At 38.1% G+C, this 20,987-nt stretch overlaps 1 protein-coding gene and 1 long non-coding RNA gene across 2 annotated transcripts in view; one reads left to right on the top strand and one right to left on the bottom strand.

Annotated features, from left to right (window-relative positions):
- Positions 1–20,987, bottom strand: part of akap6 (A kinase (PRKA) anchor protein 6) — a 106,485-nt gene that overhangs the window by 38,789 nt on the left and 46,709 nt on the right. The window contains exons 8-9 of the mRNA XM_056768126.1: positions 3,644–3,774; positions 29–149 (exon numbers count right to left, since the gene is read on the bottom strand). Coding sequence (XP_056624104.1) covers positions 29–149; positions 3,644–3,774 — 252 coding nt within the window. The remainder of the gene's footprint in view (positions 1–28; positions 150–3,643; positions 3,775–20,987) is intronic.
- Positions 195–13,070, top strand: LOC130437027 (uncharacterized). Its single transcript, XR_008909128.1, has 4 exons — positions 195–292; positions 1,996–2,260; positions 2,419–2,568; positions 12,903–13,070. It is a non-coding gene; the product is annotated as an uncharacterized LOC130437027 (long non-coding RNA).

Genomic DNA, 20,987 nt, shown 5'->3' with positions numbered 1-20,987 from the left:
TCAGCACACAACTTTAAGACCCACTTACTTTATACAAATGAAGCTGCTGCTCCTCTGACATCATCAGATCGTGGCTGTCGGTCACTATGGATTCCATGTCCATCAGCCAATCCCACAGCTCCTGGTACTCGGCCTCAAACTCTGATAGGCTGGATGAAAAGAGAACATTTGAAAAAAAGCATACATATGAATATCTTTAACTGAGATTAGCAGGAATCTCATCCAGTCTCGGTGAGGTCTAGAGAGGCTGCGTATGGACATATTTCACAGCGTGAATATTTGACAAGTTCAGGTAATTAAACTAGTGTGCTAGCGGTGGTGCACCGAGGCCCAGTGCATTGTGGGTACGTGAAGTGTGAAAAGAGTCAGAGAGCACGAGGGATCTTTAACCCGCAATGTGAGTGACAGCTCGTGAGCCTGAACATCTTAATTAAACATGACTTCACCTCCTCATTCCTCAAAACTGCCGTCAGCTCTGTGGCTCAATCCCATCAAATATCGTAAACGGTATGAGGACTTATTAAACGCGAGCATGTTTAAAGCTAAAACAAGCACAGATGCACATAGGGTACACGCTCCAAACATATTAAAGTTCTGTGTTTTCGCCTCAGAAGGACGGCAGTATGTTTATAAAGATTAGCCTGAGAAACGTTTTTTAGTAACGCACCCTGACAGTTGTGTCAAACTAGCACCGTTTCCTCTCTTGCGTTTGCGAATGACAAAAAAAAGCTCTGAATGAAAGTTCACAAATAACGATCAAAAAGATGCGGAAGAGAAGTCAACATTTTATTTTCATTCAGATCGGGCACAGAGGAAAGAAGAAAGGGGTACCGAATGCTAGTATGAGCGGTTAGCATTTCCAAGCAAATTAGCATTTCCAAGCAGGCGCTGATTAAACAAAACCACGTCGGGGAATTTTATCTGTGTTTGTACGCAAGACATTGATCAGGACAAATCGGCGAAGGTAGCAAATTAGAAACAGTCAGATGTGCGCAGAATAAGTGTGAAAACTCCCTTAGGGGCCGCGCTCTCCGATTGATATTAAAACTCAATATGCTATTTGCCAGTTTAACAGACAAGCATGTTTCTGTATTCTTGCACACTGTATTGTTTCTCATGCTTGTTTTACCCCCCTCAGTAACATAAATCTAAATGCTTGTAAAACAAGCTCTCGGGGCATCCAAACAACATTAACGACGAATAGCGGAAAACAAGCGGGAGAAAAAATGTGAGATCCATTTAGCAGACGTGCATCGTGGGATTTCAGTCTGTCAGCATCATTTTCTCTGGCTTGTTTTGGATGTCAGCACAACAGCACTCCTGTCCTTTAAAACTCCTTTGTAGAGTCAATCTTTTACCTGAGGGGTGATTTCATGTACAGGTGATACAAGATACAAGACAAAGACAAAAAAACTGAAATTACATTTTATTATAAAGAATTATGTCTATTTTGTGACCATATCATTTTTTTTTTGCAAAAATAGTGTGAAAACTTGCCTGCAGCTCAGTGGTAAGAGCATTGCATTAACAGCGCAAGGTTATGGGTTTGATCCCAGGGGATTCCAGATACCTCAGTATAAATGTATAGGATAATGCAATGTAAGTGGCTTTGGATAAATGTCTGCCAAATGCATAAATGTGAATGTAAATATGATAAATAGGTATACTATTTATCAATTAACAATAGTAAATACCTCAGAATAGTATTCATTACCAAAATGTAATAATTACTGCAATATCCTACAACATATTTTATACAATTTATTATAGTTTAAGTATTATTGAAGCGTACTATACTAAATATAATAAATGGTATACTACAGTATTTCCTAAATGTTGATTGATTAACTATAGTGAATACCACAGAATCCTATAGTATGCATGTATAATACATAGTATACATTACATGATTACAACAATTTCCTCCATTATATTACAATTAACTACAGTAAAAACTAAAGTACACTTCAGTGTGGATGGACATGTTGTTGGCAGGTCTCGTGAGATGCTCCCACCTACAGAGAGCGGTTTGTCAACAAGCATTCCATGTCAGCCGCCTAATACCAACTCAACCAGATCAACACTGGACTGACACCCCTGCCAGACAGAAATGAATCCCTCTCCATCTTGCTTTCTTTTCAAATCCATTTAACGTCAACCCGGCCACCGCACAGCCCCGCCGCCGTCTTCCTAACAGGGGGAGGTGTTTCAATTCATCATCGGAGCCGGCACACTTCACCCCCGAGCCTCACCGGGAAAGGTTGGCCAGCTATATTGACACCCCTCACATCTCATATGAAGTGACAGTTTTATAGGAAGAGCTCTTTAATTTATAGTGCTAATCCCTGGCGCCTAATGCAGGAGATTTAACATCTCCTTTGAATCGCTGTCTGGTATGTTTCTCATCTTGTCCTGCAGAGGGTTTGTGATAACTGAATGGCAGGCGTCCCGTCTTTATCAGGTACCTGCGAGCGGCGTCGGTGGGCCGTCAACCCTTGATGAGGTAGAGAGGCACCGAAAGCCATCCGATTCGACAGCTTTTCCCTTAAGACATGTTTCCGTGCAAAGGTAAGGGCCAAGGAGTCAAAACAATGAATCCTTGAGCAGGCGGCCCGTCATTAAAATTCAAAGGATCATTATGGGTTTTTTACCGCAAAATAAATCATTCCAACAAGAAGCTTAAAAGGATTAAAACAATGTTTGATTCAAAGCCAAGGCGAGCGGTCCGGCTCGGACTCTACGGTTTCACTCGGGACTCTTACTGGATCAGGAGAGAGAGAGAACAAATGGCTATCGGAGAGGAAGAGACGAGTCATTTTAGTGAAGGGAAAAAACAATAATGGGTTCTTTACGAGGTTACAGAAAGACTTGCATTAAAGAGCATTAGAGAAAGGTTATATCATGTCCCTAAAATAGGCCGGAGGATAAATGAGCAAGATGTGTGACAACAAAACGTCCAAGTCTAAAAACAAAAATGTACTTCAGTACTTGCCCTGTACAGTCTGAGACTCATTCATACCGCAAACAAATATGGCATCAACTTGCCCGCATGTAGTTGGTCATTATCCACAAACATTTTTTATAAAAGTCTGTTTTTGTGGACTACACTATAATAATTACAATAATTTCTATAATGGAATTACAATAATATACTTATAATGAAATGTAATGTATATATTTACAACTAATGTAAAATACATAAAAAATGTTTTTTTTAAATACTAGTTGTTATAAAATACATAATACTACTATGTATAAAAGTTTTATACATTAACATTAGCTAATGCATTAACTTACAAGAACAAACAATGAAATTTGTATATTTTTCACAGTTTTTTAGTAAGTGTATGTATGTAATATTTTTATAGCAATTTTTTTTTATCTCGGTTTATACCAATACAACCGTTTTTGTTTGTTCGTTCAACACTTCAACATTAACCAATTGTTAACTGTTAAAGTACTTTTAATATTAACTAATGTTAACAAATAAAAACTCATTGTAAGGTGTTTACCCTCCATATTATCATGCTAAATGGAAAAAAAGTTACTTTTTCACACAATATTGAACATAAACAGATTTTACATTTAAAGTTAAATTTATTTTGCCGCAAAACTTGCGTTGGATTAATGACATTCACCGTACCTGCTAGATTTGGACATGCGGGTGAAGTCAATACTTCTGCTGTTTTGGCTGTACTGTTGACTCTTCAGTTTAACTTTCATCTGATCCAGAACATCTTTCTGGGCCTCTCGATGACTTTGTTGGACCTCTACCTGTTGACAAATGAAGAAAACATTCCAGTCAAAACATTACATTAGATATAACTGCAGCACCATCTACAAAAACAATAACCTCAACATCATTGATCCAACTTCAAAAACTATTAAAAATAAATCACAACTCGCAAAACCATTAAACCACTTCAGAATTGGACAGTGTCAAGCGGTTTAATCAATACGAGCGCAATAAAGAGACGCTTCAAACTGGCGTCTTTGCATTTCAGAGAGTGTTGTGTTTGTTTCAAGAAGTGATTAGGAATCGCTTTTTCAAATCAGATGGCAAAAAAATATGCATTTCTGCTCGGTGCTTGAGAAAATTGGCTACATTGGCTCGACTGAGATCAGTTATTGTGCAAAACACGAGGCGGCGGAGAGGCAAAGCCAATAAAATATCCAACAGACGGGTTTGATTTTTCGCTCATTTCTCAGCGCTTTATGAAGCGCGCCGGTCGCGCGTTCTCCGCCGCCTGCTCGGCAGATGCCTCTAGAAAGGTCAGACGATTCCATGAATGTAAACCGCTCCTCAATCAAAGCTACCCTTGATAATAAACAAGCGAATCAACAGAAAGATGTGTCGCTTTTTCATTCCATTTATTGGGCGGCCATCAAACGCCGGGCTCGGGCGCTTTGCTCATTTGGGAGAAATGAAATGAATCTAACTAGGAGCTCTAGAAAATTAGCGGCGCGAGTGCGGCGAGCTCTCCTCTCCCTCCTCAGAGGAATTTGCTTTCATTTGCCTTCATTTTTTATTCGCTCAGCTCGCGCGCCCATGCCACGTCAGGATCCTAATTACTCCATCCCAGCGGAGCGGCTTACACACACATGATAATAACCGATGCCCACCTCCGACAAAAGCAATTTCTGCATACCACCTTGAGCGTAAGGACAGTGCGGCCCAACGCGGAGCTTCGGTTTTGCGCCGATGACGTTGCCGTGATTTGCTTCTCTTGTGGTTTGCGCGGGTGGCTGTGGGTAAGAATCGTTGGCATTGATCTGCATCCCTCCCGTTGCAAAACCGACTAGAATCACCCTTCAGTATTAAAAGTCTGAGTTGAAATGTATGAGAAATCTATAAATGCATATGGTGGAAGACGCGGCTCCCGCGGGTGAATATGAAATTCGTCAATAGCCTACATCAAACATCCAGGCCTTGAAATCGTGCTATTGACGCGCATTCGTCTCCTTGTGTCACACTGCACTCAGTGTTTACCCACAATGCCATTCAATCACTCAGAGATAAAAACTAAGCTTTCATAATCTCAAAACAGACAATGTCAACCCCCACAAAAACACATGTAAGCCTGCATCTTAAAAGCAAAGCGTGCTTTAATTAATTTTCTTACAAAGCGTTCTACATGTGAACAGAGAAGAGCACATCACCCACTGCGCTAACATCCAATCGTGGCTTCCCATGTGACCTCTCTCTGAGAACACGCAACCTCCTGGAGACGCGCCGTGGTAAATAACCCCTTGTACGGACGCAGGGTCTATTTAAATCTACGCTTATTCAGATATGCAGACAGAAGGGATTTGCGTCTGAATATTCTGCATTCTTATTTCAAACAGAATCATTCAGAAACCTCTCGAGCCGTCAGGAGCTTTAAACTGCTAATGTGGCAGGAATCGATATAAATTCTGTTATTTGATGAAAACTTACTCTCGTCCCCAGAGTGAGAAGAACGCTCAGATGTCGGTAAAATCTGCTGAATCGAGTCATTTTTGGCCCTTTAGTTTACACGTCTGCACTATTAACGGCACTTGGAAATTTCCAGTCTCACGTCTTCAGAAACGTATCATGTGTTTCAAGTGTCAATCAGAAACTGAAACTTTAGTCTTGTGGACGTGAACACCACTTACTGTCACATTAGAAATACTGCATCATGAACAATTCACAAACATTGTTTAACCTAAAGGATTGGTTGGAGACCATATTTTTACTGTGTTTTGAACGGGTAAACTATTAGATAAAACCTCAAAAAAAGAACTGAAATGTGTAAAGCTGAAAACAAAGATTTTTGGAAACGGACCACATAAAGGATGTATATTGACCGCAAGTGAAAATTTATAAGTTAGCTGTAAGTATTAAAGGGGTCATATGGCATAAACACATGTTTTTCTGTGTCTTTGGTGTGTTGCTCATGCATGTATCAGACACGTAAAATTGCAAAAAGTGTCGGAACAAAAGATTCATTCTATCTAAAAGAAAATGCTCACCCGGACCTGCCTGAAACACCTCATGTAACCACACCCCCACAAATCTACATCAGTTGGTGGTCTGATTTGACCAAGACCGCCCAAATGTATAAACAAGTAATGTGGTTTACCTGTCAGTACAATTGAAGAGGAACCTGATGTTTTAAACATGATAAGAGGCGCTACATTTCCCTCACACGCTTGTAGTTTTCGACCAATCACTACGCACTGGTTAACTTGCCGATCATAGCACTCCTCGCATTATGAAAAATCTGCGCGTTTCAGAGAGGCAGAGCAAAGAGGAGATACAAACATGCAGCGTATGTTACAGCTTTTTAATTAATTTAAATTGTATACACACATCACATTACATCTACAACAAATAAGAATAATCGTTTAAGCCGTGTCATATGACTCCTTTAAAACATTTCTGTCTATTTAAATGGGACAAAACATTGGCCTAAATATGATTTGAAGAACTAAACAAAAAAAAAAGAAAATGTTGTGAATGAAATAAGCTTTAGTTGTGGCACATTATTAACTAAGAATAAAATAAGACGAAAATAAGTAATTAAAAAAAGAGTCAAAAAATTATAAATTAAAATGAAAAATATATAAAATGTAAGCAAGAAAAATTTATAAATAAAAAGCTGAGAAAAACTATTATACAGTAACTCTATAAAGTAATTGGACATCTGAGGTCACAGGTACTGAGGTTGCATACGTCAAAGTTTAATGCGTAAACGTGAGGGTTTGTTGAAATCCCAAACCATATGTATGAGCAAATACAACAGTGATGCTCGCCTTGGCAAACACCACTAAAATTCTTCTATTTTTAAAACAGTGTTGTACCAAAGAGAAACAGTAATGAGGAAAAACATCAATGATAGTAAAGTATTCAAGGCCCCATCAGGCAAAGCATGATTTTGAAACAAATTCTTCTTTGTAAGCTTGACAGGACCGAACGCTAAAATCTACTGCAATGGAAAGAAACAAACACAATGTGGATTGAGCTCTGAAGCACTTGTGTTTCACATTCAACATGAGGGTCAAAAATCACCGGGACCAAATGTTATCCAAACCAAATTTGGAAACATTATTTTGTTGCTTCATTGCAATAAAACAAAACGAGTGAAAAGGAGAGAGAGGTTCTCGTGGTAGCAGCACAAACCCGACGTTAAAAGCACCTGGGGGACGATATATACTAAAGAAGAGAAAAATGTGACCCCGGTGGGCAGTTTGGAAAAAAACTTCAGTGAATTGCTGGACAGAGGCCTGCGGATACCTCCTCAATTCTATATTCAAGCAATGTGACAAACCACCGGCTTCCCTCGTGTCTTTATCGCCCGCTCTGAATGCGAGGCGCGTCGCGGCGAGATTGAAAACCGTGGGAAGTCTCTCGCCGCCGTGGCCCCCCTGCGACCGGTGTTCAAAACAACCGCAACATACACCGGCCTGTTTCAAACGTCTCCCATCAGGTCGGTCCTGATGTTCAGAGGCTGTATCGGAGCCGAGCGGGAATGCACGGAAAATAAATTCAACCAGGAGTCGCGTGGGGTCGAGGCGGCGGTTGTAAACGGCCACGGGTTCTATCAAAGCAGCTCATGAATTTACAAATGCGCCGCTAAAGCTTCACCTTCACAAACTCTCCATGCGGCTGGGAAAGACGCACCTTTAACGCGCCCAAGGAAAAGAAAATCTCCCAATTGTCATTTAAGGGGGTGTAATTCATTTCGATGCCTCCAGTTTCACAAGCAAGAAAGAGAACGTCCAACCGTTCCAACCGGCAAAGGGTTTTTGCTCCTTGGAAAGTTACGAGCGGAGATTATTTTTGAGGACAGCGGCCCTCCGAGGGGCCGTTGAAGGCATGAAACTCATTTGGAAACTATTACTTTCAAATCACTAGTCATAAAGGCTGGATTTAATGCGTGGTGAGGTCTACGTACGTGAATCACACGACTTTATAGCTCAAAATAATGGCGATTATTATAGTGTAGTAAGACAGAAGTTCCTCTCGTTCGCTCGCGCTTATCTGTATTTTGCAGCTAACCAGCTGCTGATACGAGCGTGTTCATTTGCAGCTGTTTGACTGCTTGGTCAAATAAATTTGATTATGTATGCAATATAAAACAGGACGCCATATTTCTACGGCTATCTACGCTGACATTGAAATAGGGCCGAGATAAATTAGTCGTGCTTTATCTGGAGAACACAAAACAAGCGGTTTGCATCATATGAAATGTTACGTTCCACAATTAAGATTCCTAAACCTCAGATCTATGCATATAAAGAAAAGAATTATGTCTTCTTACAGGGGGGAAATGTCAAAATCACCTTTTAATAACAAATTTTAAACGAGCAATGAATCAGTAGACACCAATGGACTTGAATACTTCATCATGATAAAGCTATCTAAATTAGGTCCATCTAAATGGCAACAATATGCTGGCAAAAATAAAAATACATGTCTCAAAATGATAAACTATGATGCATTTTTGTAAATTACAATAAGGTTCTATTTGTATACATTATTTGAAGGTATCTCCCATACATTTTTCATCATTTATTCACCCTCATGTCATTTCAAACCTGTATGACTTTCTTTCTTATGCAGAACACTAACACACAAAAAATATATTTTGTGGAAGATTGGAGACCAAAGAACACAGGTCCCCTTTGACTTTCAGTGATGTGCACAAAACCTTTTCTCCAAATATCTTCTTTTGTGCTCTACAGATTTTAAATCATATGAGGGTGAACAACATTTTATTTTGGGGTGAACTATCCCGCTAACGAAGTTTGTTAGGTATCATGAACATTACAGAATTTATTAAAAGGATTTTGGGGTGAACCTTTCCTGTAATCTTATCAAGATTATTTCAACACCAAAACTTTTTTAAGTAAGGGATAATGTAGAGGTAGCCGTTTGTTATAACAGAAATAAGCCACGACAGTGTGAACATGTCCCCCAAAACCCTTTTAATAAATGCTGTATTGTTCATGTTAACTTTCTTGGTTAGCGGGATAGTTATTACACGGAAACTTGCCACATGAAGAAAAAAACTGGACATGAAATATGATTTTGTTAAATTATATAAGCTCATTTTTAAAGAATTCAGACCTTCCATGAAGAAAAGCCGTTTACTTTCGGTTTTAAGGTAAGAAATGAAGTTAAAATTTCACGAAAAGGCACATTGGTTTAATAATTTGTAAATATAATATGATATATAAAATTAAACTGTACCTGTCAAAATGATGTGCAGCATCTTCGTAACTGCGTGTTATCAGTTTTGAGCAGTTGTTATCTGGGAATAATCAACCTTCAAATGGCGCGACTGGCCAATCAGAATAAAGCATTCCAGCGAGCCGTGTAATAATATGGAATAATCAGCATCGATTTCCTCTCTGGACTCCCAGTTCCCTTCTTGAGTCAAGATGGCAACAAACAGATTCCTTGAACATTCAAGTCCACACGTGCCAGTGAAGCTATTGATTTGTATTTGAATGGGAAAGCTAATAGACGACTCTTCTTCAGGGATAACAGAACCCCTGCCGATTCTCGCTTTCTATCTGCTTCTTCATTAAACGTTGAACATCTTCTAGCCCCCACCAAAGTTCCTTTTGACCGCATATGAAAGATCTCCTTAAAAAAAGACCTCACTCTAAATCTAACTGATGAGATCGAATTAAATGTTTAATTGGTGATAAAGCAATGACTTACATTCGACTCAGAACAAAACAACGTCTGCCATGCCTTTGACCTTGACGTGAAAGTGCACATTCGTCCCCGTACCTTTATCCGCATATGCCGGCTTTCCCTTAAGAAATATCCCAGGCACTTTGAAAGCTCCTGCAACATTTATCAAGGCGTGAAATTAGCAATTGCTAGGAGCTAAATTGCTGCTTCTTATTTAATGTTGTTGCTGAAAGGTGACATTTAATCGCTGATCCTTGCTTCCATGAAGTGTAAGCACCTCCAGACACGGGCAGGAAGACACGCTGGGCTCTGAAACAATGTTCACATTATGGATTAGTCAGACGGGGGGTCGTATCGATCGGCTGATCGTCATTTTCATTCTAATAGAGACCATCTTCACTTTAATATGGTTTTGGTTTGCTTAGTAATGCGATGCATGCCAAACAAACACAGCAGGTGTGTCGATTACGCCAAAATAGATGTATAATGCTGGCATCACGTACAGGTGACAACATCTGGGTCATTATACAAAACCGGTGCCTTGTTTGTGGTCCTCATTTACATATCTGCATATAATGATAAAAATAGCTTACCTAGAGTTCTACTATTTCATTATGTATCTTTTCAAATATATTATTTTAAGAATTCAATAATAAACGTGTTATTTTATTTAAGCATTTTTACAGTTTATTCGACTTAATGTATTGTTCAAAACATTTTTCTTTTTGTTAAGCATCTTCATGATTCACAACCTTGAGGCTTTTAATGTCAAATTCAATAGTAAAATATCCTTAATACTGTATATATGACAACATGCATTAAAAACATTGAGATGCCCAAAGTAATTTACTGAAACTGAAATGCATTATTTGTCTAAAAGGATGTAAAAAATCAACTTAAAAAAAAGAAACATGCACCTGTTTCATAAAATGACCCATCTAGCAGATTACACATCACTCATTAAAGACTTTCACATATACAAATATAATCAAAATATGCCTCCCTACAAACGCTGCTTTGAAATGAAAGCAGAAAAGAAGAAAGAACGCGTTTGGTTGACTTCTTCAGTGACTTCGGTCCTGAAAATAAACCGACTTCAATTCGCCGTCAAAAGGCTGAGATGAAGATATTTTGAAAGCTGAGCCAAGCGCTTCAGGCAGGTGTTACATGAGAATCCATTAATATAGGTAATTAACATTAGCCACCATTTTAATTAACATGCAAACTAATTAGGAAATAATCAAGTGACACAAAAAATCTGATCTTCATTTGAAATCTGGAGGAAATGTAGAGCAGCTACCTTGACGTGGATTCTTTGAGGTTTGGGGAGCAGAAATGAGCTGTTTTTTTAAGAGTGTGAGATGAAAGCAGGTTGTTTGTCGGAGTGAATTGTGATGAAATTAAACCACGAACTGGAACCAGATCAGACTGAGATCTAGAGGAGAGATCAGACTCTACTGACCGCTCGGTACACTGCAACTCAAACACACCATCACTGTATTAAAGTACAAACACATCAGTCACCATACTGCCTGAAGGCATGAGAGAGAGAGAGAGAGAGAGAGAGAGAGAGAGAATAAAACAGATTTACTGGCCAAATGGGCTACAAAAAAAAGATATTTTGAGAAATGTCATAATTTTGTGTCCATACCATGCATGTCAAGGGTTCAATGTTGTTTCGTTACCAGCATTCTTCTAAATATTCTGAATCTAAGGATTCTTATGCAAACTATCCCTTGATAAGAACTTACTGAATGTGTGGCAATATATATGGTAATAATACATATTTTATCCATACAAAAACCAATAGTATATACATGTATGGATTGTTGAAAAGGGAATCAGAGACAGATAAATATATACAATATATACTGTATACTGTATACAGCCACAAAGAAATCCATTTCAAAATCAGTTTTCCTGACATGTATTTAGGTAAAATTATCATTTTGTTTCATTTTGTGAACTACTGACAATATTTATCCCAAATATCAAATGGAAATAGTTTCTATTTGCATTTATTTGCACAAAAAAAAGACTGGAGAACCAGGTCAAAATAACAGAAAAACTGCTCTGTGGTTTTTCAGACATTAAATACTGCAAAGAAAACAAGTTCATATTTACTGTTAAGCAATACCAGCGTAATATTTGTACATTTAGGGAATTTTTTATCACAGTTTTCGTGTCTTGTGACGCTGTCAGACTTTCACATTGCTGTTGGATGACTTTATGTCACTCCTGAGGTTTGATTTTGTTGAAATTCAACAAACTTAGGACTGAAATGTCCACAATAAAACAATTCTGCTGCTGTATACAAATAGATTTTTATCAATATATTTTTGACAATAATGAATATATGGATGTTGGTCGAAAAATCGGCCTTGAACTTTAAGGATAGAGAAAAGAAAAAGAAACTAAATATTTATTGTAACCAATTATGTTTTACCACATTTGTTTAAAAAAACGGTAACATTTTACAAAAACTTTGTTGTAAATAAAGTAAATGCATCAGATAACATAAACAAATAATAAATATTACAGTTTTTCAGCATTTACTAATCTTTGTTAATAGTTCTTAATGTCAATATAATTCTTCACATTAGTTTATTGTTAACCAATGTAAACCGTTAGTAAATGCTGAAATTGATATAATCTAAGGTTAATAAATGCAGTAGTAGTTTTGTTCTCATTTTAGGTAATGCAATAATCAATGTTAACAAATACAACCTTATTGTAAAGTGTTACCAAAATGTGTGGCCAGCAAAATTAGACACTTTGATGAAAACAGGACTGAGAATGTCACTCACGACCTTAGTATGAGTAGCCATAATATTCATCCAGCGTTTTACGAGAACAGCATACACACAGCGCATTTCTTTGTTTGTAAGACCGTCACCGAACATTAAAAGGCAGAGAGGTGGGAAAGGGAGTTGAAAAACATGGCTTGAAGTAAGTGCTTTTAAATGCTCTTCTTGGCAATCACCAAAGGAAATTGATTTTAGTAATAAGACAAAGAATGCAATTGCAGAGATCGATGCATAAAGCCAGAGCGTAATGTACAGAGCCAAGTTTACTATTTCATTAACAGTAGGACAAAACTCCAGAAACCATTCTCTATGACAAATGCCCAAGACCATTATATATACATTTCAGGTGAGTGCTGCGGGCCAACTTAAATTCTATTTCTCTGCCCCATTGTATCTCTATTTATTATTTGTTGTATTTGTTCCAGATGGTGAAGGAAGGGCTGCTGAGAGACTATTGTTCCCCCGGCCTCAGAGAACCGGGTTTGAAATAAACTCCATCACACAAAACCACAAACCCAGCACCGCCTCCACGCACATGCAATATCAGCCCCAAAGCAAAATTTCACCCACCAAACTTTCCATCTAAACCAATGCTCAAAGGACCAAGGTCAGATGTAAATCAAACATTAAACTAAACTAAACCCACACTAGCACGTCCACATTTGTATTTTTGTAGTTTTGAGTTACACTGTGCTCCATTCGATGTCCATAAGGACGCTCCATCACCTGATGCTTTGAAAACTAACATACAGATATGGAAATATAAACACTATCAGCTGCAGGTGTTTGACAGACTGCGTTTGTTTCACAGGTGCATGTTTTTATTATAGGGTGATGTAAGAACTTTGACTCATCGATGCATTTTGTGTAAAACGGAACGTTCATCTTTAGCTACCTGTATGTATATCCCTGGGTTGTCGCAACGTTTACGTGACAACATCATACACCTGCCAGAATGTGGATAAGTTGTAGATTTGAACAGTTTTCATGTTATACCCCATGTGTCATTCTACTGCGCTTTCCAAAGTCAGACTTTATATATTGAAAATAACGGAGCATGGACACTGCAACTTTTTAACTTTACCGTGATATCCACGGTTTCCACCAAAATACCAGTCATAAATTAATATAAAACCTAAACGGTTTCAGGGTCCTATTTTTCGAAAGCAAACTCCAACGTGACCCCAAACTTCTGGGTTGTAAAAGTCCCGTGAGCGTGTAAAGCTCAAACGGACGTGGAGGGGTTAACACGGCGAGGAGAATGTTAACTTGAGCCCTGGCAGCCGCTAAACGCCTCTGACATCTCACCGCCGTTCTCGTTCCAACCAGTAAGCCACCTTCAAAGTTGCTGTCAGGTAAATGACCTTGTATTTCATTAACTGATAATTAAATGGATTTATTCCACTAACGGTTTTAATTAAAATGCTAGAAATATTGATTACCTCTATCATCTCTTCTCCCCCCAGATGAGAAAAGGTTCGAGAACTGTTTATTTAGAGAGGGGAGAGAATTAAATTAGATTGAATCTCCCTGAGATTTAAATAAGGCGTCTTACTTTTTCTGCTGCCCGTGCAGAAAAAACGGGGGCCTGCTTTTTTGATGTTTGATGTAATTATTTTGAAATCCATTTTTGCTTACCTTAATATTTAATTACAATATCATTTCAAAACATAATCAAATCTTCCATTTCAGTACGAAGGGCAGAGCGTCTAGCGGCCACCGAAGGCTGCCAGCGTTGGGATGTTCGTCCCGGGAAAGGGAACGTACGTACAAACAGCGGTTGGACGAAATGAGTTCAGTTCATCCGGAGCCGCTGATGGACAAACTAATTACGCATGAAATCAAATATGATTTGTTGAAGGGGGTTCATGAAAAACGCAATCTTTATAGCCCTGACACCTCTAGTCCTTAGCTGTGTGCTAATGGAGCACAAGGACGCCGGGACTTAAGGGTAATAGGATCAGAATGAGCAAATGGAAATATTTGAAACGATCTTTGATTTTCAGAGGTTAGAGCGTCTTTCTTGAAAACAAAAACATCTGAAACGATCCTTGTGTCGGCAAATTTTCTTTCTCGGCAAACACGTATTTGAGATGAAATAAGGATGAGTTTAATTTAAAGGTGAAATTTACTTTCTCATCTTTTAAGAAAGAATCGATGTAGTTTTCTGCCCGTAACTCTCCGGACGGCCTATCAATGGTAAGTTTTCTCCAAAAGTAAGAAAACAAGAAAATTAGATCAGTTGTGCTCACTTATTTACTTCCCAGGTAGCATCCAAACGTTAACGCGTTGTGCAAAATGAGCAGCAATCAAGGTATTTGGGGTAATTCGATACAATTAAGTGTAATTTTAAGTCAACGGTGTCACAAATAGAAAGCGTTTGCCATTGTTGTAAAGAAAGTCTGGCTGATAAAGTGGCCATTAAGATTCAAGGCGACTTCTCTACACCTGAACAGATGCGGGGAACTGACAACAGAAGAAAACAGAAAATGTACAGCAAATAAAAGAGGTACAGAAGTGATGAGGAGAGAGAGTGAAAGGATATATTGAAATGGTTAGAAATGGCACACTAGCTAGTATTTTAAATGAAGTGCTGAGCAGTCTTTGCCACAATGTTTTATGCCGCAACTTGATGACTACTTTTGTCTACTTTAAAGCTCACTACTTAGGATGCTGTATCCTTTAATGCAATGCACATGACCTTTTATTTCCAGTGTAACAAATAAACCAGAATTAATTTACATGTTTTCTGTAATTGATACGATTATCTTAAACTTTATATTTAAAAATATTAGACAATATACAGTGTAGACTGCACAATTCTGTATACATTACATAATGTTCTATTCTGATCAAAGCCATTAGAAAGAGAAGTGTGTTCTACACAGAAGACTACAAATTTGTACACAGCTATTTACATGTGAAAGTGGATACATTCACAACCAACATGTATGTTATTGATATGATACAATGCTGTGAGATACGCTAATTGCTACGGTGTGGTTTATGATATGATTGATATTATACAGTATGGTATCATATATGATATGATATGATATGATATGTAGCATGTAGGCAGGATTGTGTGAGTGTATGTTTACGTGTAGGAAAGCAATCCAAGGTCAGCAGCGTGATGAAACACAGTTTTATTTTTACTTGTGCTCACTGATTCAAAGCTAAGAAATCCGCTCACGGTCTCTCAGAACCTGATTCACACTGCAAGAGCTCTCTCTGCATCACAGGGGCATGTTGTCACATTCAATATCTGGTTATCAGCAAAACTAGTACACGACATGACGCTCAGGGTCAGCACCTGGATTAAAGTGAAACCTTTTTTTTTGTCAAAGTCACGGATAAAAGTGCTTTCAAAAGCAAATATTACTAATAAATGTCATCTGGTGGGCAAAAGAACATCCAAATCCAAACACAATCCACAGAATGACAAAGATGGATCGACTCAGTCCATATGAAGAGAACAGACTATCATAGAAACGTACAGTATGTGTGGCCTCACTTAAGACAGTAAGCAACCTCCTAGAATCCTCCCAAAACACCACATCAACAAACTAAAACCCATCCAAAACAAACATAATGAAATCTACACCCAACACTTAAGAAACCTCATAGCAACGCACTTAAACCCAAGCAGAACACTTTGGCAACCGCACAGAAATGCATTAAATCTACACAGAACACTTTAGTTACCTTAAAGCAATGCTCTAAAACATTTTGGCAACCAAATAGCAAAGCACTTAATCCACACAGAATACCCTAGCAACACCCTAGTAACACACAAAAACTCATGCACGACACTTTAGCATTTGCACTACAATGCATTAAATCTACACAAAACACTCTAGAAACTATAGCAATGGGCTAAAACCCATACGGAACACTTTGGCAACCACATAGCAACATACTACACTACATCCACACAGAACACCTGAGCAAGTCCATAGAAACACACTAAAACCCATACAAAACCCTTTGGCAACACACTGAATCCACAGAGAACAACATAGCATCCCCAAAGCAACACATTTAAACCCATACAGAACACTCCGGCCACTACTTGGCAGCGCACTAAATCCACACTGATGTTCCACACAGAACATCCTGACAACCCCTTGGCAAAATACTAAAACCCATACAGAACATATTAACAACCGCATATAAAACACCAAATCCCCTCCGAACACCGTTGCATTGACTTTAGCATGGGCAAAAGTTTCTTTTTTGAAAGGATTAAAAAGAAAAAACATACTTATATTAAAAACTCCCAGCACCCTGGCGATCCATTGCCTTATCAAACCTTATCGGCCGTGTACCGGACTACACACAGAGAAAACTGGGAAACTGGGCTCTGGCAGATCACAGAATGCTGACACACATTACATCAGGGACAGAATTCCCGGGGGACAGCCTGCATATCACAGCACACCTAAACATGAAGGTATGGAGGAGTTCTGAGAAACTCCGATACACAATCCCTCGTGAAGCCCTTCCTGGCATTTACTTACATTTATGTTCAAGGACACTATCGCACAGAGTTACAATATCACAGCTGGGGCATAAATCACCAGTAATCCAGCAGACAAGACTCTCTGTGTTCACAGAAAGAACGGCATTTGTAACTGCCACAATGCAGTAATGGATTTCATCGGGTTGGGAGAAAAAAAATAGGAAACAATGGAATGGAATACGACGTGGAAATGATAACCGGCCGTCCGTGAGTAAAACCGTCACGGTTATTATCTGCATTTAGAAGACAGTTTTATATAAACAAATAAAATGTGATGTATTCAACATTTGGTCTGTAACTGCTGGATGATTTGTCATTATTACTCTGGATCTTTATCGCTCAATTTTGAGAATCTCTATAGAAGTCTTCAGATGGCCCAAGCAGAGATCTTCAAATATCAACGACATATTTGCAAAATATAAATCTCAAAATAAGTCAAAAAATGATGACAGTAATGATATTGTTTTTTGATTATTGGACAATGCTCAAGCAGTCTACTGTTGCTATGGTAACCACAGCGGATGTAAATGTGACTTCTGTTGATGAGCCACTGTTTGACGACAGGTTAACACAAAGCACACTCTGAACAACTCGTATCAAAAATATAATAAGAATTAACAATGTTAAAACATCACAAGTCTCATGTCCAACTGTTTGTTTTGACTTCAAGCGATAGAAAATACAGTTTTGGTTTGTGTTGGCTGACTGACACTATTAATAACAAACATAAAATGCATTTCAATCATACTGCCATTCCCTGTCTGATGCGACTCCAACCAAGGCCACGAGTTCTGCTGTCTGTGTAAGGAAGCAGTTTGTTTCAGTCAGACTGTGACACTCTTCACCTGTTCAAAAAGATGATTTTAAACACATCTGCTGCCCAAACTTCAGCGCTCAAACCAACTTCACATTAATACACAGATGCAAAAAATTTCTTTCCTAAAATGTTTGTCTTTTCCAGTACAAATCGTCGCCTCCTAATAATAAGGTTTGATGTAACATTTTTCTAAAGATGTAGTTATTCACAATTTCAGACAAATTATTTATCTTATGTGATGTTTTTTTTCTTACACTGTGTAGCTTTTGGGATTTTTTTAAGCAAAAAAGGTTTCATCTAGAAAGTCAAATGGAATGCGAAAACTTTGAAGCTCAACCAAATAAAATATCATCCTTAAATCAAGATAGATTTACTTGACAAAAAAAGTGACAGAAGATACTAACTTTTGTTTGGAAGAATATATTAAAATAAGCTTAAAGGATTTCTGGCAGTTTATTAATACTTAATAAATACTTTATAAATAATACTTAATAAGAAAAACTTCATTCAGGTTTAGATTTTTTTAGATGTTTTTAATATCTCAGGAAATGTTACTTTTGAACTACATTTGTGTGGCAAATCAAAACAAAAACAACTAAGGCCGTGTTCACACATTTTAAAGCTGATAGCGTATGTTTACATTATAATCTTATGAGTAAACTGTGTTTTCAAAAAAGTCTTGAGCGCTTTTATAAACGCTAGCTTCTTTTGATTTTGAAAAAGGTTAGACATTTCTGAAAAAATGCCTTATGTCAAGCAAAGACCAGTCTTTTCCATAACAACATGCGAGGAATGTGATTGGTTGAGAGTACTTTTAAAATATGTGATTGGATATTGCAAAAAAATGCACAAATCTTTGAACATTGCCGGCTACTATTTGAAACAAGTTTTCTGTACTGTAAAAAAAACACCTTTGTTAACTTTGCTTGCCAAAAAAGAAGTCAAAATGTGAACGCAACCTAAGAAATTATTATTACATTTTTTGCAATGATCCAACCAGCACATAAGAGCTTGCTTTCAAAACTCTCTATACTTTAACTACATCTATTAAATGGACACAACATAAGACACATAAAAAAAGCCTACAATTAAATGTGAAATATCCCAAATGCTAAAAGAAAGCATTTTCCCTTCACACTTAAATATGTGGAATATTCTGATGGCAAATGGTTCATTTCTGACTTTCCATATGAACCACTGGAGAACCATCATTTTAAAAGCAAACACATTCTTGTCCTAGGAATAAGCCTTTTTCTGGATAATATAACATTTTACAAGTCTGAGCATCTGTCACAGCCTGTCGTAAAAGCTGAGGGGAAATCATTACGTCTCATCAATCCATTCAAATGCCCAGAAGAGCGAGCTTGTAACATTACTCCACATCCATAAATATACATACAAATACCAAAGCAGCGCACATGCATTTTATGTCTTCCTTTTCTCTCAGCGTTGGAATATATTTCATGAGCGAGTCTTCCTGTCTTCGCCTCGTCTTGCTGTTTTCTTTCTCATGCATGTCACCCCGCTCGCACACCGTCAATGCTTTGGCCAGATTTCAGGAGAAAGAGATCCAGAGGGCAGACATTAGAATTTTATATCACTTCAAGAGCGAGAGAGGAACACGCAGCTCCTCTGACAGTCATCGAGGAGCGCGAGGGGATGATGGGATGCGTCTCACCTGAGAGGCATGCTTAAATGTGCTGTCGTGATAAGGTAATTCCGCCATGCCATATTTCATCGCGTGGCCGACAGGTTTATGTTTACCAGATTGGCCGTAAGCATTACTGATTGAGACAAAGAGAAAAGGTTGAACAGGAAGGAAACAGGGTTGCGCTTGTGCCTGTGAAAACGGCAGGAACATGTAAAGCAACCGATACTGACGTCTCCAAGATTCAACCCAACGTAAAAATAAGAATGAGCTTTGGCAAAGCTCTGTTGGTGAATGTCACTAAAAGCAAAGCAAGATCTCATTTCACTCCAAAATCAAAGATTGCGCTTTGCATTGAAAAATTCAATATTGTTTTGAAAACTTCTAAGATTTTAAAGCAATTGAAAAATGTAAGCATTAAGCAAGATTCTTCCCCTCATTGGATTCCCATTACTGTAATAAAGTGTATTTAATTGCATTACAATTGTTTTTTCACATCAGTATAAATGTTGTAAAACCAAAGGGACCATACCAGCCACTTTACATGGAGAATAATACTTCATATTTTGGGGCACCATGCAATACTGCAATGACATTTTTATTTACAGCATAAGAATTTTGAGAAATAACAACCTTGTTTATCATTACATTATAAATGCAAATAACAATAATAAATAACCATATCAAAAACATCAAAATCCAGCCGTTATTTTGATTTTGGAGGAAAGCATGATCCAAGCATTTTTTTACATTACGGAAATAAACTTTCCTTCAGGATGCAAGCGTGTACCGGGCTGATGGTGGACTTAGTTTATTCACATCAGTATAATCTTGTGTCACTAATCCAGTATGCACTCTGCTCCACTGACTACAGTGTGTCTATAGCATTTCCAATATTAATAATAGAGGGAGAGCGTTGATGCCACTCAGATGCATATCCATCCTACTGAAGGCTTGTTAAATATTCATTGACAATTATTCCTCAGTGACTGAAGGCTAAGTGGTCGCTTCTGAGAGAGAGAGAGAGAGAGAGAGAGAGAGAGAGAGAGAGAGAGAGAGAGAGAGAGAGAGAGAGAGAGAGAGAGAGAGAATAAAGAGGCATGCAATTATTAATGTCCATTTTTCCAGCATGTTCCTCAGCTGATGTCTGCAGATCAAAATCAAGCTCCAGACACAGTCAGACATTCAGTCCCATTACATTTTCACTGAGAGTATTTTAATAACAAGGTTGAGGCTAAATGTACCTGTATAAATATACATATAAATGTATCAAATGATGCAATGAATGAGACTGCAGATAAGTGGTTGCAACTATTAATATTGCTATCATAACTAACATTGTGGGATTTTAACAAAGCCTCAACCCTAAACAATATATCGCCACCAGAACCTCACATTAACTTCATGATGGGCTCTTTATCATTTAACTACTCCTTAGCAACCACCCAAAACACCCTAGCGACGACCCAGAACACACAGACAACCCTGTAAACCAACACGCTTTTCTACATGAACAACACATG

Source organism: Triplophysa dalaica, chromosome 15, assembly GCF_015846415.1.
Source record: "Triplophysa dalaica isolate WHDGS20190420 chromosome 15, ASM1584641v1, whole genome shotgun sequence".
Classification (NCBI taxonomy): Eukaryota; Metazoa; Chordata; class Actinopteri; order Cypriniformes; family Nemacheilidae; genus Triplophysa; species Triplophysa dalaica.
This window is presented reverse-complemented; position numbering and strand designations above follow the sequence as displayed.